Source organism: Panthera leo, chromosome D1 (assembly GCF_018350215.1).
Source record: "Panthera leo isolate Ple1 chromosome D1, P.leo_Ple1_pat1.1, whole genome shotgun sequence".
In the NCBI taxonomy this organism is placed as follows: Eukaryota; Metazoa; Chordata; class Mammalia; order Carnivora; family Felidae; genus Panthera; species Panthera leo.
The window spans coordinates 70628441-70653455 of NC_056688.1; the positions used below are offsets into that span (position 1 = coordinate 70628441).

At 39.3% G+C, this 25015-nt stretch overlaps 1 protein-coding gene across 2 annotated transcripts in view; it reads right to left on the bottom strand.

Moving 5' to 3' along the window:
• Window positions 1–7934: 7934 nt before the first annotated feature.
• COPB1 (COPI coat complex subunit beta 1) overlaps window positions 7935–25015 on the bottom strand; it is a 39673-nt gene continuing 22592 nt past the window's right edge. The window contains exons 13-23 of one of the 2 annotated variants that reach the window (XM_042905264.1): window positions 24800–24960; window positions 23587–23707; window positions 22115–22342; window positions 21779–21958; window positions 18448–18592; window positions 17256–17375; window positions 14663–14808; window positions 14032–14121; window positions 12702–12857; window positions 11916–12023; window positions 7935–8471 (exon numbers count right to left, since the gene is read on the bottom strand). In XM_042905264.1, the coding sequence (XP_042761198.1) occupies window positions 11964–12023; window positions 12702–12857; window positions 14032–14121; window positions 14663–14808; window positions 17256–17375; window positions 18448–18592; window positions 21779–21958; window positions 22115–22342; window positions 23587–23707; window positions 24800–24960 (1407 nt within the window). In that variant the 3' untranslated portion in view covers window positions 7935–8471; window positions 11916–11963. Of the gene's footprint in view, window positions 8472–11627; window positions 12024–12701; window positions 12858–14031; window positions 14122–14662; window positions 14809–17255; window positions 17376–18447; window positions 18593–21778; window positions 21959–22114; window positions 22343–23586; window positions 23708–24799; window positions 24961–25015 lie in introns of those variants that run through there. The other variant, XM_042905263.1, reaches the window with a different exon arrangement.

Consider the following 25015-nt stretch of genomic DNA (forward strand, 5'->3'; position numbering starts at 1 on the left):
TCTACTGACAGCAAAGAGTCTGATGCAGGGCTTGAACTCATAAACCGAGAGATTATGACCCGAGCCCAAGTCCGACACTTAACCAACCGAACCACCTAGGCGCCTCTCAGAGAATAATTTTTATCAGCTCCTTGTCTTCCTCTCCTACTGCATCTTCTACCACTTTATCGCTCTGGAGAAAAAAGAAGCAAGAATCCCAGCCATTCTGTTCCTCAAATGTACCAAACTCATTTCCACCTCAGGGCCTGGTAACTGCCTTACTGCCCTCTCAACCCTTTCTATCGTTACCCTCCCTCTACCAGCCAGTATCTGTCCCATTAGCCTATTTAGTTCCTGCAGAGAACTCATCCACTCCGAAAATATTTGATTGTTGTCACAAAAATGTAAGCTCGAGAGCACAAAGATTTTGTCTGTCTTGTTCACTATATACATGCTGGGACAAGAACGGTGCTTGCACAAAGGAGGAGCTCAATAAGGAAAAAAAAAAAAAACCCCACTGAATTAATGCAAAATTGGAACTCCTCGTAAGGGAAAATGTCAAGCAGGGAGACTGAGGAAGAAATCCAGTTGTGCTATTGGGACCCGGGAGCGTGGAAGTTCAGCAATTGTGACATCACCTTTTGGGTTGGATTCAGAGGCACCAATAGAAGGAAATAAATACTACTACAACTGTTTTTCTTTTTCTTCTGCAAAAGGCAGTTATCACATTAAAAGGGAAAAAAAAAAAGGTGAGGCCACTGCCAGGGGAACATGACACAGTCTGTATGTATGAGTTTATTGGAAGTGCTAAATGAGTAACTTCCTGAATGATGTGGAAAGTGATGAGGCTTGTGGCATTCCGGAAAAATTTGACACAAATTGTGCACTAAAGCAATTCCATGGAATCGTGTTTGATGGTTTAAGCGGTCACTGGTTTAAAAGGTTTTGGCTTGAAGTTGTTATGACAGGTGAACATTTCTTATACACCAAAATCCCTGGTATGCAGCTATTCACTCAGCTTTTGGGGGACACAAGAAAGCAGATAACTAGGGTTCTGTGCCCAGCCTTCTGTGAACAAGTAGGAAAAATGAGAAGGGGCTGGGGAAGGAGGAGTTGAGACTTTTATTCAACACCTTTTACATGCCATACACTAACAAGTCATGACTTTTCTCATTTAATAACACTGCGAGGCAGGCATTATTTCTATTTTCCAGATTGGGGGGAGGGGGAAGGCTAAAACGGATCGACTAGTCCAAGATCAGTATTAATCGATTACAGAGAAAAATCTGATTCCAGGTTTGACTCCAAAGCCTGTACACTTTATACTCTTGCCTTCCCAGAATTCCTGGAAATCCCTTTGATGGAATGTATTGCTCATCTTTAAAAAAGGCAGGGGGACAATGATATGGCCAAAAAGGAGGCAGGAAGTAACAGGAGAAAAGTCACGAACTATTAGGTTGAATCATATGAAATTTCTGATAGTTGATTTTTTTTTTTTTTTTGGGCCATAAAAGACGCCAAAATTATTTGTCCTGTGGATAAAAATCATTATAACAATACTATTAATAGCCACTCTGCAGATTTGTACACACCTTTACAGATTATGTAAAGTGCCATTTCAGTACACTTTTAAGACAGGAAGGGTAAGGATTTTGTATATTGAGGAAAAGCAGATTTGGCAACCCCGCCCACTTACCAGAGCAGTGTTTGCCCTTAGGGAAGCCCTTAACAGTTGTTTTGTTTTTGAGGCTTCTACCTGTCCTCCACTCTCTGCCCCCACCATGTCCCACCCTCTACACCACCTTCTGTCAAGATAACTCTGCTTCTACAACACATTCCTAACTGGTCTCCCATGCCCCAAATCTATTCTCCCAACATTAGCCAGAGGTTTCTCTAAATGCAAATGTTTCACTCATCTGCTTAAGATCCTTACTAGTTCTTCATTCCCTACAAGATGAAGTTCAAATATCTCAGCCAGTCCTTCATGATCTGACCCTTGTCTGCCATCTCCAGCCTCACCCTCTGCCATTGCCCCAACACGCCCTGTGCTGAGTAAACCCATCTCTCTTGTGCATGTCCTTCTGTGACTGTACCCAAACTATTCTGTGGCTGGAATGTCTCTGCCGTCCCTTCTCTCCAACCCTCATCTGGCATTCAGCAGGCAAATTTTTGCTTTTCAAGGCTGAGTTCCAATGTCACCTCTTTTGTGAAATCATACCTGCCTTCTGTTACCCATTTTCTGTGCTCTCTCAGCAGCTGGTAAGACTTATTTAAATTTTTAATGTTTTTATTTTTGAGACAGAGAGAGAGCATAAGCAGGGGAGGGGCAGAGAGAGAGGGAGGCACAGAATCCAAAGCAGGCTTCAGGCTCTGAACTGTCAGCACAGAGCCTGATGCGGGGCTCAACCTCACGGACTATGAGATCATTACCTGAGCTGAAGTTGGACGCTTAACCTACTGAGCCACCCAGGCGCCCCTGGCTGGCAAGACTTATTAAACAGTGCTCTGATTAGGTATTTATGTGTGGTCATTAAAATACTCACCAAAGTGTATCTTAGCCTCAATAAGTTCAGGACACAGCACTAGACATATAGCAGGTCTTATTAGTCAGAACTCAAGGACCCTAGAAAGTCCCTGTCTTGTGCCTTAGGTTAGGAAATAAGGGAAAAATCTTATAGGTTGAGTGTCAAAAACTGGGGCACAGTCTTCCAGGACTTTTCCAGAGGTCTTTACATTGAAGGCATAAGCCAGGGACTACCTGAACTTGGATTTGTACTTCCATTACCAAGGCTTATTTTCATTTAAGTGGTGCCTGTGAGTATATGATCCATGTGAATTACATAAGAACATTTGGATTTTATAAGTTCTATTTCACAGACACATAGGCCAGGGGTGAAGCACCTAGAAATCAAGTTACTCTTTACTGACCCCATGATAGTAACATATTTTATTTAGTTTGATGAATGAGGAAGAGTTTACTAGCAGAAAATATATGTATGCAATATAAAACAACAAGGGATACACGTGGCCACAAAGACAAGCTATTTAGAACAAGAACACTCAGCCAAATATTCCCATAATACTTCTTTATTACTTCTTAAATTTGGTAGCAGGTATTAACATGGTAAAAACACTGATGGAGAAAAAACATAACATTGACAAAATTCTATCAACTTTTCTTGGACCTAAGAAAAAGAGCACCATTATTTGATTTCAGCTGTGGGAACACACTGGTCTAGCCAGTAGAAGCCTAGTGTACTAGCAGAGATCGTTTGAAAACCATGCTCTGAACAGTCATGAGTCATACCTTTAATCAAAGCACAGGGCCATTAAAAAAAAAAAAAAAAAAAAGCGTGACCTTAACTTCATAGAAAGAGAAAATTTTGATTATGATTAATTACATTTACTTTTTAATGTTGGTGGGCTTTAAGAAATGGTTTACATAGCTTAGTAGAGTTCAGTAATTTCCCCAGACTTCTGGAGCCAGATAGGCGTTTTCCCCATCCTGGCTGTGAAGTCCTGTACGGTGATTCAGTCCCCACCCTCTTCTAAGAGAATGCAGCGCTCCCTTACAAGGGGACGCCAGCTCTCTGGGTGGGCCCAGAAGAAGCTGTGCTTTCAGCCACTTAACCCCCAGAGATCAAGATCACAGATCTAAAAATCACAAGTGCTGGACTCAGGGACTCTGGCCAACGAAATATCTTAGCCACACCCAGTGTCCTCAGGGGGTAGACAGCATTTATTCTCAAGATGTATTAGTGATATGACAGATGTGAGATTTTTATTTTCTATTCACTCGAGAGACAGGCAGATCTGTGACATATCCGGATTCATCTTAATGCAGGAAACATTCTTAGAGAGTGGTATCTTTTTTTCCCACCTAACATTATTTCATAGACACATGTCAATGGTGTGATTTAATCCACACCCTCTTATCTTTATAGCTACATGCCTCCTTCATTTGGTCCCTCAGAAAGAATTTATCGGGCATCTACAGTCTAGTGGGTATTCTGATATACACAGCATATAATTTATACCATTTGCTTATTAATACTCATTGTGGGGTGTCCCAGTTGTTTTCAACTTTCATTATTAAAAATACTATTATTAAAATCTTTAGACCTCTTCTTTTCAGTAAGTCTCTCAAAGTGATATTACCAGGGAAGAGTCTGAGTAGGTCAAGGAATTGTATAGCTACTGTTGTACGTGGTCAAGATTAAAGTGTAGGTTTTAATTGTAGATTGTATGTGAAATGTATGGTTAGGCCACTGCAGACTAAAGATGACAAGAATCTAAACTAAGGCAATGGTAGTAGGGGCAAGAAGAAAAGATTACAAAACTACTGAGGAAGGGAGGACATGGGACTTGGGGTCTGATGAGATATGGAAGGAAGAGTTAAGGTGACCACTGGGTTTCTAGCACAAGTGACCAGACAGAACACAGCAAAGGAACAAGTTTGAGGGGCAAGATAAGCTCATTTCACAATGTTAATTTTAAGTGGCCTGTGGGTAACATCCAGGAGACATCCCAGCTGATGATACAATTTGTTAAAGAGGTAGCTATAAAAACACAAGGCTTTTCATTTTTTTACATGAATTTTTTCAGCTAGGAACCCTGGAGGTCAGCTAACTGAATTATTTCATTTTAGAGATAAGGAGATAGGCCCACACAGATGTATCTACTTTCAGAAAGTTACTTAGAGAACAGAGATTAGATTTAAGAAGACTCATTCGAGGACTGTTTCAGCCCACCATGCTGCATCCCACTGGTAAATCTTGTTGGTTTTACAATTATTCAGAAAGACATACAGAGCTGTTTTCTCAGAATCCCACAATGATACACAGAACCCCAGATGAAAGGTACAAATCCCACTTGCACTCTTTTGTCACTGCATAACTAACCTCTTAACCAAAGAGATCCTGCCATCGCTAGGTGGAGAAAATAAAGAGAAAAAGGTCAGACTGCTAGAAGTGACTTGATGAGTGACTGGAAATATCACGTTATTACTATCACCTGGCTGCACAGATCTTTGTGCTCAATTTTTAAAGAACTGCTCATTTGTCATTCTGAAAGCAAATAAAACCAGCATGTTCATCACAGACCATTTATTATATGAGGTATACGGGCGTGACTGTCACATCAGCTGTGATAAGTTGATAAGCGGAAGTGCCAAAAGCTAATTAAAAAATTGACATGATATGGGTGCCTGGGTGGCTCAGTCGGTTAAATGTCTGACTCTTGATTTCAGCTCAAGTCATAACCTTACAGTTCATGAGCTTGAGCCCCGCATTGGGCTCCACACTGACAACACAGAGACTGCTTGGGATCCTCTCTCTCCCTCTCTCCCTGCCTCTTCCATGCATGCTTCCTCTCTTTCAAAATACATAAACTTTAGAGCTTTTAAAAAACTGACACACAAAGGGGCGCCTGGGTGGCTCAGTTGGTTGAGCCTCCAACTTCAGCTCAGGTCATGATCTCGTGGCTTACAGGTTTGAGCCCCGCATCAGGCTCTGTGCTGACAGCTCAGAGCCTGGAGCCTGCTTCCGATTCTGTGTCTCCCTCTCTCTCTGTCCCTCCCCCCTCATGCTCTGTCTCTCTCTCCTTCAAAAATAAACATCAAAAAAAAATTTTTTTTAAATTGACACTGTTAACAAACTATAATTTAAATAAAAATTTGAAGAGAAAAATTGACACAAAAGACATTATAAAGTTGAGGGCCAATGACACTTCAGTTAAGGAGTTCTTGAGAAATGAAGAAATCTTTTGAAGTAACTGGTGCTAAAAAACAAAAGCATTCAAGTAGAGTATAGAAGTAGGACCTAAATTCAGAGGGAGGTATGGAGTGAGCGAGAGCAGGTTTCCAATTGTCTGCAGGTGAAGGAAGGAAGGAGATGGGGAAAGAAATGGAATGAACATTTACTGAAGAGTATGTGCGACGTGCCAAATAGTCACAATTAAATGCAGGCTTTAACTTCATCCGCACATCAACTCTGTTAAGTAGCCATTATAAACACCTTACAGATGAGGAAACTGAGGCACAGAGCAGGCAGTGGTGGCAGTGTGTGACTTGCTGCACACCAGTTGTGTGTGACTGTCTGACACCCTGGCTTTGTATCCGGTTTCAACTCTTACTATCAAGCCTTAACTAGTAGTAACTTATCCTCTCCTAACACTGTAATCATCATCTGGAAATGAGGATATAATAGTATTTCCTCAGTCATTGGGAGGATTACGTATGCCACAGAAAAAGCACTCAATGTCGCGCCCGGTACATATCAGCGCTCCATAAACCAGCTATCTATCACTGTCTAAGAACCTAGCAAGTAATTGGAATACAGGAGTCCACATTTTTTATTCTAAACTGGACTTCTGCACTATACCTGGTTGTGTCTTTAGGCTCCTGAGATCCTGGGGGTGGAGAGTGCAGCTCAGGGGCAGGGACAGATAACATTAATGATGTGCTGGGAGTGTGGGTGAGGGCAGTTAAGGCAGGCAGCAGATAGGCCTGACCCTACTTTGAGGACGGTATTTAGAATTGTTAAAACAACAAAGTATAATTTTAAACTAAATCTTGACTTACAGGAATGGCTATAAATTATTAGCTAAGAACATTTACCAGTGTGGAAGGAAAAAAAATCACCAGTAAAACTACTTACTTTACCCAATATGTAGCACAGTTATTTTACCTCCGATACTACTTTCTAAAAATTTGTGGTTCTCTTGTCTTTTTAGATATCCTGAAAGGAGTTCTGTCACCTATATTATTTATAATTCATGTAGACAAGTTTCTCACACCAAGCAGAATAGTACTAATAACAATCTCCTTGCTAACAGAAAAATTACCTTGTTTTTCCTTTTTATAAGAACAATTTAAGGGGTGCCTGGGTGGCTCGGTTGGTTAAGCATCTGACTCTTGCTTTCTGCTCAGGTCATGATCTCATGGTCCATTGAGTTTGAGCCCTGCATCAGGCTCTACACTTGTAATTCTCTCTCTCCCTCTTTCTTTGCCCCTCCCCCACTTGCACACATGTTCTCTCTCAAAATAAATAAATAAACCTAAAAAAAAACACAAAAAAAACCAAACCTTTAAACTCCAATCACTCTAATCCCAAAATGAAAGTAACTTCCTTTCTAAGAGCTCTAAGGGAGCACTGAGAGCTCCCTCTAGTGTCATGACAGCAAAATATAAGGGCCATTAAATTCTCTTATAAGATTTACAGGTTTATTCATTCAATACCTTTTATATTATTAGGCCCTCACCTGGTGTCAGATGCCATGTTTATTCTCTTGGTACACATCATGGTCCTAATTATATGATATCTTCTAATATGAGCAACCACAACCTTTAAATGTATATTATATCCTAACACAGCACAGTGTGAACAGCTTTCTCCAAGCAGTGCTGCTACCCCATTCAGTTCACATTAATTGCATAAAGCTAATAAAATGCTAATGAAGTAAATAGTTTAATGTAGTATAGATATCTGACAAGTGCATTAACTTCTTTCTCTTTGTTCTCATGTATGAATTTAAGAAAACAGCAATGTGAGCCAATCTGATCCCAAAAATCAGCTTTAGCATGTTAGGGAGGCAATTTTCTGAAACTGCCAAGAGAGATTAGACGTAGAGGCATAATTCCTTGACACTTGAAATGCAATACTGGTTGATTGTGAATAAAAAGCCAAAACCTTTAACATGCTAAGTCACTTTTCCTGTCCTGTAATATCCGCTAAAGGTATTCAATGAATATGGATTCCCCGACCAAGTAAGATTAAGATATACTGGGTTGGGGGCGCCTGGGTGGCTTGATTAAACATCCAACTTCGGCTCAGACCCTGGAGCCTGTTTCAGATTTTGTGTTTCCCTCTCTCTCTGCCCCTCCCCTGCTCATGCTCTCTCTCTCAAAAAATAAAATAAAATGTTAAAAAAAAAAAAGATATACCGGGTTAAACCAAATTAAGGTGCTTCTTTATTGAAGGAGCTCTCTCAGAATTTCTAGTATGCTAATGTACACGGTGAATTTCCTGTTCAGGACGGTATGAAGCTTTTCCCAAACTTACTTGACTATGGAATCTTTTTTCTCCCAGAATATCTAATGACATCAAAGAAGCTAATGTTCAATGGAACAGAGTTTGGGAAATGATCTAATCCAAAGTTCCATCAGTTCCTCTGCTCTCATCATAAATTTCCAGCACTTGACTCAATGCATGAAACTGACCCCTTTCCTGCTTTCCTAGTATCTTCCCCACTGGTAGCCACTTACTTTGCTTTGGGATCTCAGTGCTCTGGAATCTCAAATGCCTTGTAATCCTCTGGTTCTTTCTGATTAAAAAAGCAAGTGGCTTCAAAGTTTATGACATCATACAAGGTATCAATCTCCTTTATACTCCAAACAAATCATTCTGTTCTCTCTCAAGTGCTGAAACAGGAGATGCCGCTCTCTTTCACACACCTTATCTATGGACACATCCTGAATGTAGCCTGTAGCCTAGCTGGAAGACAAAGTATGACAGTTCAGTGTTCAGACTTGGCTAAAAGATCAGACTACCTCAATCATCCCCAAGGAATGCAAGGGCCAACAGGGCAGCACAGCCAGACTCTAGGGAACTCAGCACAGAGAGCCATTTGGAGTCACACTGAGAAGTGAAGGTGCCCAAGCCCGGGTGTAAAGTAAGGAAAGAGGAGGAGTGTGTAAGGCTCGGAGGAGACATGGGAACAGCACAGCTTTTTGAATCTCCTGGAGCTGACTTCGTCACAGTGCAGCCCCAGGAGCTGGCTGCCGCCAACAGAATTCGTAACAAACATAAAATAAGACTTGAAGCTAAATGTGAATGATAAAAAGATCTATTTTGGATGATCACTTTTCATTGTTTTTCAGAATAATTAAGAATAGTATGTTTAGGGGCGCCTGGGTGGCTCAGTCGGTTGAGCATCCGACTTCGGCTCAGGTCATGATCTCGCGGTCCGTGAGTTCGAGCCCCGTGTCGGGCTCTGTGCCGACAGCTCAGAGCTTGAAGCCTGCTTTGGATTCTGTGTCTCCCTCTCTCTCTGACCCTCCCCCGTTCATGCTCTGTCTCTGTCTCAAAAATAAATAAAAAAACATTTATAAGAATAGTATGTTTATTGCAGAAGAATGAACCTGGACCACTTTCTTACACCATACACAAAAATAAACTCAAAATGGATTAAAGACCTAAATGTAAGATAGGAAACCATCAAAATCCTCGAGGAGAAAGCAGGCAAAAACCTCTTTGGTCTTGGCCACAGCAACTTCTTACTCAACACGTCTCCGGAAGCAAGGGAAACAAAAAGCAAACATGAACTATTGGGACCTCATCAAAATAAAAGCTTCTGCACAGCGAATGAAACAATCAGCAAAACTAAAAGGCAACCAAAAGAATGGGAGAAGATATTTGCAAACGACATATCAGATAAAGGGTTAATATCCAAAATCTATAAGGAACTTATCAAACTCAACACCCAAAAAACAATAATCCAGTGAAGAAATGGGCAAAAGACATGGATAGACACTTCTCCAAAGAAGACATTCAGATGGCCAACTGACACATGAAAAAATGCTCCACATCACTCATCATCAGGGAAATACAAATCAAAACCACAATGAGATACCACCTCACACTTGTCAGAATGGCTAACATTAACAACTCCGGCAATGACAGATGTTGGCGAGGATGCGGAGAAAGAGAATCTTTTTTGCACTGCTGGTGGGAATGCAAACTGGTACAGCCACTCTGGTAAACAGTATGGAGGTTCTTCAAAAAATTAAAAATAGAACTACCCTATGACCCAGCAATTTTACTACTAGGTATTTATCCAAGGGATACAGGTATGCCATTTCGAAGGGACACACACCCGCTCCCCAATGTTTATAGCAGCACTATGAACAACAGCCAAAGTATGGAAAGAGCCCAAATGTCCATCTATGGATGAATGGATAAAGAAGATGTGGTATACACACACACACACACACACACACACACACACACACACACACACACAATGGAGTATTACTTGGCAATCAAAAAGAATGAAATCTTGCCATTTGCAACTATGTGGATGGAACTGGTATGCTAAATGAAATTAGAGAAAGGCAAATGTGATATGACTTTACTCATATGAGGACTTTAAAAGACAAAAAAGATGAACATAAGGGAAGGGAAACAAAAATAATATAAAAACAGGGAAGGGGACAAAACAGAAGAGATTCATAAATATGGAGAACAAACTGAGGGTTACTGGAGAGGTTGTGGGAGGGGGGATGGGCTAAATGGGTAAGCGGCACTAAGGAATCTACTCCTGAAATCACTGTTGCACTATATGCTAATTTGTATGTAAATTTTAAAATAAATAAGTAAAATTAAAATAAAAGCAAAAAATAAAAAATAAATAAATAATTAAAAAAAATTTTTTAAGAGAATAGTATGTTCACTAGGGTGCCTTGGCGACTCAGTCTGTTGAGCATCCAACTCTTGATTTTGGCTCAGCTCATGAGCAGAGGGTCATGGGATCGAGCCCCACATCAGGCTCCACATTGAGCGTGGAGCCTGCTTAAGATTCTCTGTCTGCCCCTCCCCCTTCTTGTGTGCTCTCTCTCTAAAATAAAAAGAATAGTATGTTTATTTAAGTTGGGGTTCATAATACTTTTTTATACTGAAGATGAATCTATTTTCTCAAGTTATTTGATATTTCCCCCTAGAGCTAAACGCCAGAGAAAAGCCTTTAGAACACAAGGCATTTTTGGAGATACTGGTTGCCGAAACAGTAAATAAGTAAAACTCAATCAAGTAAATCAAGGCCTGTCTCATTTCATGTCACTGAACTTTTCTTTTTAAAGTTTATTTATTTATTTTGACAGAGGCAGAGACAGCACGAGTGGGGTAGGGGCAGAGAGAGAGAGAGAGAGAGAATGAATCCCAAACAGGCTCCGCACTGCCAGGACAGAGCCCAATGCAGGGCTTGAACCCAAGAACTGTGAGATCATGACCTGAGCTGAAATCAAGAGTTGGACACTCACTGACTGAGCCACCCAGGCGCCTCCTCCTATCACTGAATTTGCAAATTCTCTTTTTGAGAGAGACAGAGTGTGTGCACACACATGGCAGAGGAGCAGAGGGAGAAGGAGAATCTCAAGCAGGCTGCATGCCCAGTGCAGAGCCCAACATAGGGCTGATTTCACAACTGACTGTGAGATCATGACCTGGGTCAAAATCAAGAGCTGGATCCCAACCAACTGAGCCATCCAGGTGCCCCTGTAAATTCTCTTAATAAAGTCTGTACATGCACAACTCAAAAAGGTAATTTAAATTTATAATAGAAACCCATTTTAAAAATATAAAATAAAAAAAAAAATTGAAAAAAGGGGCACTTGGGTGGCTCAGTCAGTTAAATGTCCGACTTTGGCTCAGGTCATGATCTCACAGTTCATGAGTTCAAGCCCTGCATCAAGCTCTCTGCTGTCAGTGCAGAGCCTGCTTCGGATCCTCTGCCTCCCTCTGTCTCTGCCGCTCCCCCCATTCATGCGTATGCGCTCTCCCTCTCTCTCAAAAATAAATAAAACATTTCTAAAATAAACTATATTAAAAAGTATAAAATAAACTATAACTAAAAGAAATCCATTGCTACATAACTAAAGTTATGTAATTATAGATTTATTTATAAAATAACAAAAGATTTAGGAATAGATCTGTTTATTATACTGTGAAAATGGTCTTGGTACATGTGAGAAATATTATATACTTTAAGGACAGCATTCAGAACTGTTAAGACAAAAGACAAACTATAATTTTAAACTCAATCTTGATTTAAGGGAAGGCTATTAAATTACTGGCTGGAATGCATTCAGCATGAACTCAGATTCTATATAACATAAAGCATGAAAGAGTACAAAAGATGTTGGAAGTCCAGTAAGCCCATATCTAAATATTAACTGTAAAACTGCAAGGACTTTTTTTTTTTTTTTAATCTTATACACTAGTTTTCTTCTGAGACAAGTTGATTTTATCTCCAAGACTTAAGGCCATTCCCTGTAAAGAAGAATGAAAATGTTTATAATTATTAAAACTACATAAAATCAGTAGGTTATTCTATCTTAACCAAGTCCCCATTCAATAAGACATCAATAATGAGGGGCGCCTGGGTGGCTCAGTCCATTAAGCATCCAACTTTAGCCCAGGTCATGATCTTGCAGTTCATGAATTCGAGCCCCACATCGGGCTCTGTGCTGACAGCTTAGAGCCTGGAGCCTGCTTTGGATCTTCTGTCTCTCTCTCTCTGCCCCTCCCCGGCTCGTACTCTCTCTCAAAAATAAATAAAACATTAAAAAGTAATAATAATGAAAGCAAGGATATACAAAACAGACTCAACTCAACTTTACTTTGTTAAGTACTTTTAGTGCTAGATTTACAAATAGTCAATAGATTTGTAGCCTGGATTTCAAAAATTATAGAGAACCCATTTCACAAACACCCTACGGGAACCAATCTGTTTTAGGCAAATAATCCAGAATGACAGGCCCAAAAAGTGGGCCATTTTAATGAAGCAGAAGTTTTATTTCTATTCAGAGAATACTATTATTACATACATACATCTAATACATAAAACACTAGTATGATAGAGAATACTACATATAGAAATAATGAAGAAATGCATTCTTCCTTTTTATTCAGTTTAGAGATGATCTCAAAAAAAACCCCAATTGTTACCTGACTCTTTGCACGAATTCTTATGTGGCCTGTAACAGGGGCCTCTGGTCCCTGTTGAATTGGCTTTTCAATGCTGACATTTGCAAGTGCATCTTCTCCAAATATGGAACGAGCATAGAGGTTGGCTGCCATAAAGCCACAGTAACCAGAAAGAGCCTGAAAGAAATTTGCGATAAATTCAATACTTCACTAGACAACTACACATAAGCAGGACCCATCAGCATAGGTAAATTATCATTTTTCAACACAGAACTTACCATGTGGTGATGGTTACATGACTACATAAATGTGTCAAAACTCAGAGAACTATATATGTAAAAAGTGTGAAGGTTACTGGGGTGCCTGGGTGGCTCAGTCAGTTGAGCGTCCAACTTCGGCCCAGGTCATGATCTCACAGTTCATATGTTCAAGCCCCACATCAGGCTCTCTACTGGCAGCACAGAGCCTGGAGCCTGCTTCGGATTCTGTGTCTCTGTCTGTCTCTGCCCCTCCCTTGCTCTCTCTCAAAAAATAAATAAACATTAAAAAAAATTTTTTTTTTTTAAAGTGTGAAGGTTACTGTGTCTGTATTATGCCTTAGGAAAAATGACTTCAATCAAAGACACAACACTTATTCCAGTTTGTATTTTTACATTCCCTGTTTACTTACAGTTTCCTGATTACACCAGACCTTAAGTTCCAAGAAGGAAGAGACCATTTTTGTTTTGTTCATTACTATATATCCAGCAGCTCACAGAGTACTGGGCATATAGTATTTGTTTGTGTATCTGCTAGACTATTTATTAAATAAACTAATATATGAATTAAAACCTATTTGGCAGAATTTTACTGGTAAAATTAGTATTATAACATTAGCAGAAATTCTACAAAGAAAAAAATTTCCATAGAGCCTCAGTTTAATTTTTCTTTCTAGTCTTTTTTCATACATATACAACTTAGTAGAAAACTCTGTATTTGAACAGATATATTCTGACCCACAATCAGAGCCAAGAGAAAAGAGGGCATGGACATTTTTAAATCCAGTATCACAACCTATTCTGGAAGGAGCCTTTAGCTGAAAGGGAGAAGACTGACAAGGAAAACTAACTTGACTCTCAACTGGGTCACTGCACTGGGGGAACAAGCAGGTTGATGCATTCTGGTAGAAAGGGATAAGCGGACTGACGCATTCTGTGGGATAACTTATCTCTTAGCTAGTCCAGAATGACACTGCTTTTCTCACTCTCTGTTTTCAACAGAAACAAAAACACACTAAAGGAAATACAACAAAGCCAGGAATCTGCCATACTACTCTCTTATCAGATTTAAGAAGTTCTCAGTTAAATCTTACCTTCTCTGGAGTGAGGCATTTCATGTTGGTTGACTTTAATATATGCTGTAAATAGTCATTTAAGTCAACTATATTTGTGTTAACTGTCACCTGCACAGAGGGAGGAAAAAAGTCAAGGAGATCAGGATCCTAACCATGAGAAAGTTGTGAATTTCTTATCTTCAGGTTGAGAAAACACTCAGATGTCATGTAGAACCTCCTCAGTATTTATTGGGGAGGATGGGCAACAAAAAAAGTAAATGACATCTCTACAAAATCCAATAAACTGTAAGCTGGCATCAGAACTTTCATACATAGATAACTTCATAAAAGATCAACATGCTGCATATAAAATATTTCTAATAAAAATTAAGGCCACTTTGTAAAACCTCTTTTGGACACTGGATTCAATGGTAAATTATTATTTATACATGCAATTATTATTTATACACGTCTTTAATCACCAATTTACAACAGCAACTTACTGACCTACTTGCATAATTTCTGGTGAAGACTAATTTGCAAGAATAGATTATCGAGAGACAGCTTCTCATATCTGACACTTTTTAGGGGGACTAATTTTATCAGACCATCCCTCAACACTAGCCAAATAGGAAGATAAGGAGTTCGAGGAAATCTCCCAAGGACTAACTTTGTTTTCCCATTCGAATTCAGCCCACATCTGACGGAACTCAGCATCAGTGCAAGTTGCAGGCTGGATATAGTCCATGATGTCGATGTGAATATCACTGAGGACTACACAATTTCTGTCACTTGCTGCTCCGGAGACATCATAAACTGCAATATACACACACAAAAAGGTCCTGAATCACCAGAGGCAATCTAAAGGTAAATCTGAATGTTTTACAAATATTAACTAATACTCCCATCAATCCTATGTTGTAATATTATGATTTTCCATGTTATGGATGAGAAAACAAAAACAAAGAGAAGTCATGTAAGTTGCTCAAGGTCACAGAGTTGATTAAGTGGAAGGGCCAGGACTCAAACTCAATTGGTAAATACACAGCAGTTGCAGTGTGTTAGGCACCCCAGGTGGATATGTAAGTAGGTAGTATTCATGGAGGCAACTACCCTAAGTAGGTGCTTAACTAATAGTTTTGAATGAATACTGAGGAGCCATGGTGCTTAACGATACAATTATTTGCTTCTACGACTGCTTTTTCCACAGCAGAGTCGAAATCTGACTGGAGTCTCTTCTCTTGACATTTCTCCACCGTCTTGATGTTTCTATCACACTTTCAGAGAAAACTGAGGTTACCAAGAATAAGTTCCTTCAATTTCCAGCCCCCTTTCTACAAACAAGTTTCTCTCTCTCTGAATCCATTCTCATCTCCTTACCCCACGTATCAGGGCATCTGTGATCCCTACTTTGGTCCAGGGCTTCATTCCACCAATCATTACCTCCCTCACTCATGTGTTTACCTTTGTATTCTCTATGGACTTTCTTCCCTTTGTCTGTAAACATACTCACAGATCTCCCTCCCCCTCTGACTTCTCTTTAGTCTACTACCCTCTCTCATTCTTAACAAAACCAAGGTTCCAACTCAGAAGAGTCTATGCTCATTGTCTAGGTCTCCATCTCCTAGTCTTCAACCCACCACCACTGTGCAAGACATACCAAAAGTGTTACTTCACTTCACTGATCGCCAAAACCAAAGGACCCTGCTTTTAGACTTCATGCTTCTTGACCTTTTGAAGTTTCAGATTCTTTATGAAGAGTTTTCCTTAACTTCTTCTTGACCACATTTCAGATACCTTTGTAGGATTCTCCTCGGCTGACCCAGCTTTCAGTATTCCTGTTCTCTTAGATTTGGTTTTCAAATCCCTCTTCATGCCCTCTCTGGGTGGATTTTTCCATTTCTATGGCTTTCAAACAAATATTTATCTCTAGTTGAGACCTCCTGTTCAGACTCCTATCAAACTGTGCTTTGACATCTTTAGAAACTTTATTACTCAACTTGCTTAATATTTATTTTTTCTCTCAAATTTGTCCTTCCCTCCTGTTTTCCTTGTTTTGGTGACTGCCATAAATATCAACACAAGAAAGGCAATAAAAAAATCTGAGGGTTATTCTAGCCCCTTCCTCCTCAATCAGTCCGTGTCCTGGGCATTCTATCTTCTTAATACTGATAATATTCAGCCCTTCCCTCCATCCCAACCTCTGCTGCACTGGTTCAGAGTCTGTCATCTCTCACCTGTGCTACTAAAATAGTCTGCTAGTTAACCTTCCTGCCTCCTCCAACCAGTCTTCTATTGTGCTGTTTAATCACATAACTCACTTTTAAGTTCTTAGTGGCTCCCCTTTACATTAGGACAAACTGAAATCCTTAGCATGACAAAATATAGCTCTTACTAACCTTCCTAACCTCTGTACCCTCCAGGCCACTTTGAACTCCAAGTATGTCAAACTACTTGCATGTATTCCAGCTGAATCCTTGCCTATCTGTGGAACACTTAGTAATCTTTCAAAACGCCACTTGAGCATTTAGTTGTTCCACAATGACTTACCTAACCTTCCCTGCCCACTCCCCCCACCACTTTGAGAAAACTGACCAAATGTCTGCACAGACTCCCAGTTTCCCCAGCACAAGCTTCCTCGTAGCACTTACCATTCTGTATTACACGTATTCTCTGTTTTCTCTGTATTCTCTATTCTACTTGTCTGTTCTCCCTTACCACAAACTACGTGAGGAGAGATCTGTTGTCCTCACCATGGTGGCCCCATCCCTGACACAGGACTTACTTTAAAAAATGCTACTGACTAAACACCTCTGTGTAAGTTAGTCCCTAGGTGGTCTGGGAACCAATGCCTATACAACGTTTTAGACTCAGTTCAAAAGTTATCCTTTGATAACATATCCTCTTCCTCTGTAAAGCCTTCAGTACAGTCAGCATTTTTCCTGTATGATCTCAAAGCGTATAGTATATAAACTAGTACCAATCACATTGTGCTGTACTTATATATTTACTTATCTATCTCCTCCTTTTGCTTGGCAGTTTCTTGAAGACAATGACCCTCTATGGTTCATTTCCGTACATCCATGAACAGAGTACAGTGCTTACAACAGCAGGTGCCCCATAAATGACGAATGGGTGAATGAATGAATGAATGAATGGAATAGATTCAGGTGCTGTCCTCAAGAAATGGCATACAGCTACTCTTTACAGAAATTCTTTAATAAAAATATTCAAACATCACAGGCTATAAAACAATTCCTTACCTATGTTACCAAAAATTATTCCATTTTCTGTTGACGCTACTTTGACATTAGCTTTAATATTTGCAAAATCATGAGGAGCAAGAGTCAAAGGAGATGGCTTTTCCACAAGTTTCAGATCCCCTGAGAAAACATTGAGATATGGTTAAAAAATTATTAAATCACATATATATTTCTCAAATCATAAATCACACATCTCCCAAAAAATAAAATCTTAAAATGTATGCAACTTAATTGCTTCTAGCAAAATAAGGAACAAGAGAAATGTTAGGATTCAAATATTTTGAGGAAAAAAACCATTTAACATCTTATTCACATCAATATGCATTTTTAAAAACAGCCTTCTCAGAATAATTCTATATTTAATTCGTGTGTGTGTATGTGTGTGTGTGTGTGTGTGTGCCTATTTGGGGCATACCATTTTATCTCAACGACTGAATACAAACTTCTCAAAAATCTTAAGTTTTAAATTATAATATACTCCATTATAAACAAAGATAAAATAATCCACAGAAAGACTTGTAAATGCTTAGAAAGAGTTTTTTTTTTTTTGTTTTTTTTTTAATACAGGCATCAAGCTATATTGAGGAAGACAGGGCAGAAGTATCTTTTCCCTTGATATCTTAAAGTCCTTTAACTCTTGCTTCAGTCACACAAAATTTCTAAAAGGCACTGTACTCACTATTCCTGTACACAATTTGTATTTTCCAACTTCAAAGCCAGCTGTAGAAGTGGTCAGAGAAAGTAGGATTCATGTGTCTTTATTAAGAAGAAAAAGACATCTCAAGCTGCTGACTGTAACAATAATATATTACTTTGGTAGGTATTAGTTACAGACTCAGAAAATCCCTAGTTCTGTTCTAAGGCAATTAAAAATTTAACTAAGTGAACCATGTGGTAAATCCATAACTTTAATAGCTCTTAATATCTAGAAAAACTGATATTTGTTAGATTACTGAACAAACCCATCTGGATGTACCAAGAGCATAAACCTAAGAAAGGCAGTGTCACAGAAGTTCAAAATATTGGGAGCTGAAGGAGACTAAACATTAAATGTAAAACTAATAAGCCTTGATACAAAATGTCACAAAGACTCAAGAGAATTCTTACACTAAAACTTGTACATTTCCCTTATTAATTTGTCATAAAGACTTGCTACGTAATAATATCTTTCCTTTATGGTAAATGTCCTTACCCAGAGTAGCTAACTCTAACGTGCAGTTCTGCAAAGTATCACTGGTTTGGTTCACAACAAGTACATCCAGGACGATATCATACTGGTTGACATGGACATAAGCTTCTGCATATACAGGATCTGAGAAACCTGTCAACTGGGTGACCTATCAAACAAAAATAAAGAGATAATCAAGTTACCAAGACCATTTAACCAAATATATCCCTAGCCAAATGACCAACTCTGTTAGGTAATTAACAGGTGTACTTAGACAAATCATTTTGAAGTAGATATAATAAAACTATTTTATAATGTAGATGTGGGTAACTGAAACGGAGACATTAGAAATAACAGGTGCTAGACTTTACAGCTGGGTAGGAGAAAGATGAGCAAATACATTAAACATGATCTCCATTTAGGAACCGAATAGATTTGGATACATTTTCAGTTAAATCCCTCAGCATCTAAACTTACTAGTTGCTCTCCAAAACTTGGGAACTAAATAAAATCCAGATCATGTGGTAGTTCCTGCTACCTAAGCTCAGGAACTAAATAGATTATATAGCAAGAAATACTTGTAATTCCACAAAGATAAATTTTATGCAAACAAGTATAACACCCAAGTATAGCATTGGGTGTATAGCATTAAAAACACCCAAGTATAGCATTTTAAACATAATATTGTCACCAAAAACACATGCACCAAAAGAAAAAAAAACAGATAAAACTGGATTATGTCAAAATGAAAAACTTTTGTGCATCAGAGGACATTATTAACAGAGTGAAAAGACAACCTATAGAATGGGAGAAAATATTTGCCAATCATACACTTGGTAAGGGACTTATAATCCAGCAATTTCACCTCTGAGTATAATCCAAAAGAAATGAAAGTAGTGCCTCAAAGAGATATTTGTGCACCCACGTTCAAAAAGCATTATTCACCAACAGTCAAAAGGTGGAAGTAACCCAAGTGTCTATCAACAGATAAATGGATAAACAATTATTCACAATGGAATATTACTCAGCCTTTAAAAAGAATTCTGACACATACTACACCATGAATGAACCTTGAAGAGGTTAAGTGAAATAAGCCAGTCACAAAAGGGCAAATTCTGTATGATTCTGCTAATATAAGGTGCCTGGAACAATCATTCATAGTGATAAAAAGCAGACTGGTGGTTGTCAGAGACTGAGGGGAGGCGGGTATGGGAAGTTATTGTTCAATGGGCACAGAGTCTCAGCTTTGCAAGATGAAAAAAGTTCTGGGGATGGATGGATGCTGGTGACAGTTGCACAATAATGTGAATATACTCAGTGCCACCGAACTGTAAGAGGCTTGGGGTGCCTGGGTGGCTCAATCAGTTAAGTGTCCAACTCTTGATTGCAGCTCAGTCATGATCTCAAGGTGGGTGTGAGCCCTGTGCTGGGCTCTGTGCTGACAGGGAGGAGCCTGCTTGGGATTCTCTCTCCCTCGCCCTCTGCCTCTCCCCTGTTTGTGCACATACGTTCTCTCTCTCAAAATAAATATTTAAAAAAAAAAAGAATACTTAAGAGGATAAATTTGATTTTATGGAAATTATATCACAATTTAAAAAAATTAATTAAAAACAATTAAAAACTCTAATATTGTTGATGTCAATTCCCAATTATAAGGGAGAGAAAGTGTTTCAGTAGTTCCAATTCTGCTACTAACCATATCTAGAACCAATCAATTTGAGATTGTTTACTCTCACCTAATAGATGAAAGGAGTGAACTAGATCATTGATTTGTGAATTTATGTATTAAGAATAGTTGTCCTAATAAAATCCTATATGGTATGCAAAATACTAAGAATATAAAAAAGTGGGGTCACACTGTTTAAAATAACAGGGGACAAAGGGTGCCTGGTGGCTCAGTTGGTTAAGCATCTGACTTTGGCTCAGGTCATGATCTCACGGTTTGTGAATTCGAGCCCCACATTGGGCTCTGTGCTATCAGTGCAGAACCTGCTTCAGATCCTCTGTCTCCCTTTCTGTCCCTCCCCAGCTTGTGCTCACTCTCTCTCAAAAATAAACAAGCATTACAAAAATATAATGTAACAGGGGACAGAAGAAACTGAGGGCAGGGTGTCAGAGTAGAGGCCAGAGCCCTGTCCTTTAAAAGTTTTAATCTTTTAGGATCTCCCAGCTTATGTGTTAGTCTATGATTCCACAAACAACTGGAACAAGTTATAAAACCATCTATTGGACTTACAGTACTACTGTATAGTAAAATACTTTATTGGAATCTGAGGTTTTAAGCATTTTATTTTTTTTAAAGTTTGTTTATTTTTGAGAGAGGGTGCACATGCATGCGCGCAAGCAGAGGATGGGCAGAAAGAGGAGACAGAGGAGCTGAAGTGGGCTCTGTTCTGACAGCAGACAGCCCATTGTGGGGCTTGAACACACAAACCGTGAGATCATGACCTGAGCTGAAGTCGGATGCTTAATTGACTGAGCCACCCAGGCGTCCCAGTATCTTGAGTTTAATTCATGTTTCGTGAACCTATTGATCACAGTGACTTGACAAAAACTGATGCTGCGTAACAAGTTATTTTTCTTTTAAAAAACAGCGAGACCATGGGGCGCCTGGGTGGCTAAGTCAGTTGGGCATCCGACTTCGTCTCAGGTCATGATCTCACAGTTCGTGAGTTCGAGCTCCGCGTCGGGCTCTGTGCTGACAGCTTGGAGCCTGGAGCCTGCTTCGGATTCTGTGTCTCTCTCTCTCTGCCCCTGCCCTGCTCACTCTCTCTGTCTCTCAAAAAGTGAATAAATGTTTAAAAAAAAAACCAGTGAGACTAGGGGTACCTACCTGGATGGCTCAGTCGTTTAAGTGTCCGACTCTTGATCATGCTCAGGGCATGATCTCATGGTCTTGAGATCAAGCCCTGCATTGGGCTCTGCACTGGCAGTGCAGAGCCTGCTTAAGATTCTCTCTTCCCTCTTCCCTCTGCATCCTCCCCAACCCCCCAACAAACAAACAAACAAACTCCTGTTTAAAAAAATATGGGAGCAGCCACTTCCTAATTACTACTTTCTTTTTTTTTACATACTAATTTAAAAAAAAATTTTTTTTTTACATTTATTTTTGAGAGACAGAGAGACAGAGCACAAGTGGGGGAGGGGCAGAGAGAGAAGGAGACAGAATCTGAAGCAGGCTCCAGGCTCTGAGCTGTCAGCACAGAGCCCGACGCAGGGCTTGAACTCACAAACTGTGAGATCACGACCTGAGCCAAAGTGGACGCTTAACTGACTGAGCCACACAGGTGCCCAATTACTACTTTCTTAAGTGGCTAATTTAAATAACTTACCAATGTATTTGACATTTTGTTACCTTGTTAAGTTTAGATGCTAGGGGATCTGCTGCCTCTTTCCTCTGTGTGTTGCCCATTGCTGCCAGCAAGCTCAGCTGAAACTGATCTTCCTTGCAGTTCATTTCATTCTTAGCAGTTAGTTGCATAAAGGAAATGGGGTCATCAGGCTGTACTGTCACATTTCTCTTTTCAGATTCTTTCTGTGTTGAGGAAACAGTACACACATCTCTCTTTAATACAGAAAGGAAGACAGCTTTCTGTAGGCCTACAGGGACAGCCTTCACATATGAGAACAGAAAAATCAACAAAATAAAAAACCACAAAGTGCTTTTATGACTTAATCATATACACCTTACCTTCTGAGATAATTTCTCTTCTTCTAGTTTAGCAGATAACATGTGAGAGAGGGACTGTCTGCATTCCTTATTGAAAATGTCATTCATTAAAGGTGAACATTCAGACAAGACCTTGAGGCACAGGGAAATTCGATCTACATCATCATCTGTAATTGGCTTCTTAGGAAGAGACGATTTTCCCAAATGAAGGATAGTGGCCATAAGCAACATAGCCTCAGCAACAAAAGACTAGAAAAGAAGAGAAATGGATTATTATTGTCACGGTTCTCCAATTCAATAATGTCACTTTATTATAACTCATATTCCAAGGAATAAACCTAATTTTCGCTTCACTCAAATAAGATTTCAAATGCTTTAGATTTTATCGCCATATATTTGATACACTCTTTTCCTTCCTATCTTTTTAACTGCCACCCTCTAATACCTTCATTAACCTTCAACTGAAATAGCAATGGCTTTTTAACTGTTTTCCCTTACCTAACCCCTTCACATGCCAGTGCTATCTTTTTTTTAAATTTCCAACCACAGAAAAGTTAAAAGAATGATACATTTTACCAGTTGCTGACATTATGCCACATTTGTTTTCTTATTCTACCTGTATGTGTACACTTCCTTTTTTGACTAACCATATGAAAGTAAGGTACTCCACCCCATAAGTACTTCAGCATACACGTCTTAAGAATCAAGGCAGTTTCCTATACAACCACAATATCGTTATCTCACCTGAGAAATAGAGCAATCTAAAAATATATATACTATACACTTATATTCAAATAAATTTTCCTAATGTCACAAAATGTTTTTATTGTTTTTTTGATCCAGGATCAGCTTCATCAATCTTACTTGGCTGTTATTCTCTTTAGTCCTTTCTAATCTAGACCAGTACCCCCTGGCTTTCTGTACTGTTTTCCAGAAATGAAAATCCATTTAAGAGACACTTCTGGGATAAAATAGACAGTGACTGACTAGATGAAAATACTGGAGAGAGAGGTCTTTCCTTCACTGGGCCTTGACTGATCCTAGCAAACAAACGACTGGCTTCATAAACCCTTACATCTCTTCCACAAGGTACCATTATCGTATTACTTTGTCAATTTTACAATAACGTTATATTACTATGTCTGTTTCCCCATTACCATAAGCTCTTTAATAGTTTTAAATATTTATTTTGAGAGAGTGTGCATGCACACACACACAACTGAGAGACGGACAGAGAGAGAGGGGGAGAGAAAATCCCAAGCAGGCTCTCCGCAGTCAGCATGGAGCCCGACACAGGGCTTGATCTCACCACCATGAGATCATGACCTGAGCTGAAATCAAGAGTCAGATGCTTAACCAATTGGGCTACCCAGGCGTCCCCATAAGCCCTTTAATGACAACAACTTCAGCATTTCCTTTTAGGTCCTTCACTGTTCAGTGCATATAGTAGACACTCAATATTTGCTAGGTAAATGCAGGATAAATAAACTTACATTTTGCTTTTTCTTCTCCTGAACCAAAGCTACATAGCGCAAGGCAATCTTGGTCAGAGTTGTGGCAAGGGAGGCAGCAACAAAGAAATCTCCATCCAGAAGGAATCCTCTTAGGGGAGGTCTGCAAAGCAACCACAAAAAGTGAAACCCAACCACCATTTCTTTTTTTTTTTTTTTAACGTTTTATTTATTTTTGAGACAGAGAGAGACAGAGCATGAACGGGGGAGGGGCAGAGAGAGAGGGAGACACAGAATCGGAAGCAGGCTCCAGGCTCTGAGCCATCAGCCCAGAGCCCGACGCGGGGCTCGAACTCACGGACCGCGAGATCGTGACCTGAGCTGAAGTCGGACGCTTAACCGACTGAGCCACCCAGGCGCCCCCCAACCACCATTTCTTAAGCAGCATACAGTTTTTGCAGAAATGATTCCAATAAGCCTATTTAACAATCTCACTGCCACCCTTCAGTGAAAAGAATTCTCAGTTTCCTCCTTAGCTTTTAGAATGGAAAAAGGAAAATATACATGGTTTTACAGCTTATCCTCAAAAGATGCTAGAGCCACTGAATATGGAAAAAGAAAATGATTACCAGTGTATGTACTGGAGCCAATGAGCTACATTCAAATTCCAGCTTATCTATTTATTGTGTCCCTATGGGTAAGTTACAAACTTTTCTAACAGAAGAGGAATTTGAGGTTATCTTCTGTAAAACGGGGATAATCATATACTGCATTTCAACAAGTTGTTGTTAATAGACAAACTACTTAGCACAGTGCCTAGCATATAGTAAACAACTGTTAAAATTTTAGGCATCATTTTTATCTTCGTTATAAATTGGGACTGCAAAATAAGGCAGAAACATCAAATTGTTATTCCATCAATTAGAAGTGGAAAATCTTCAAAATATGTTTCCCAAGTACTAATACAGACAATGAAACTCACAAAGTTACCTCTACTTTGCATTTTCTATGTGACTAAATTAATTTTAAACAGAACAGTTATTTCAATGAAAATAGTTTTAAGAAGCAGAGATTCAAGCCATTAACACAATTCCTGGGAGAAAGAAATTAAATGTCCTCCTTTCAAGTATCTTAAATGGCTAAGATTTCCATTTTGGTCAAAAAAAGCAAACTAATCAGAGAAAAACCATTTGTCCTATCACAGGAGTGATAACTTAAGCAGTACAGATGGTAAGGTACAGGTGCTGCGAATTACCTTTCATCCTCTTTCTTGGTGGGTCGGGAACTACTAAGGGCGCTCTGAGTTGCATAGGTGCCCATCTCAGTTACCAACTTCTGAACTGGCCCCACAGTCATTTCCTCTTCAGGTTTTAATTCACCAGCTTCTTTCTTTATTTCTGACTCTACGATTGGGATCTAAAAATCAATTGGAATATCAATTTAGTAATAATATCAACCGCAAGCAAATGGT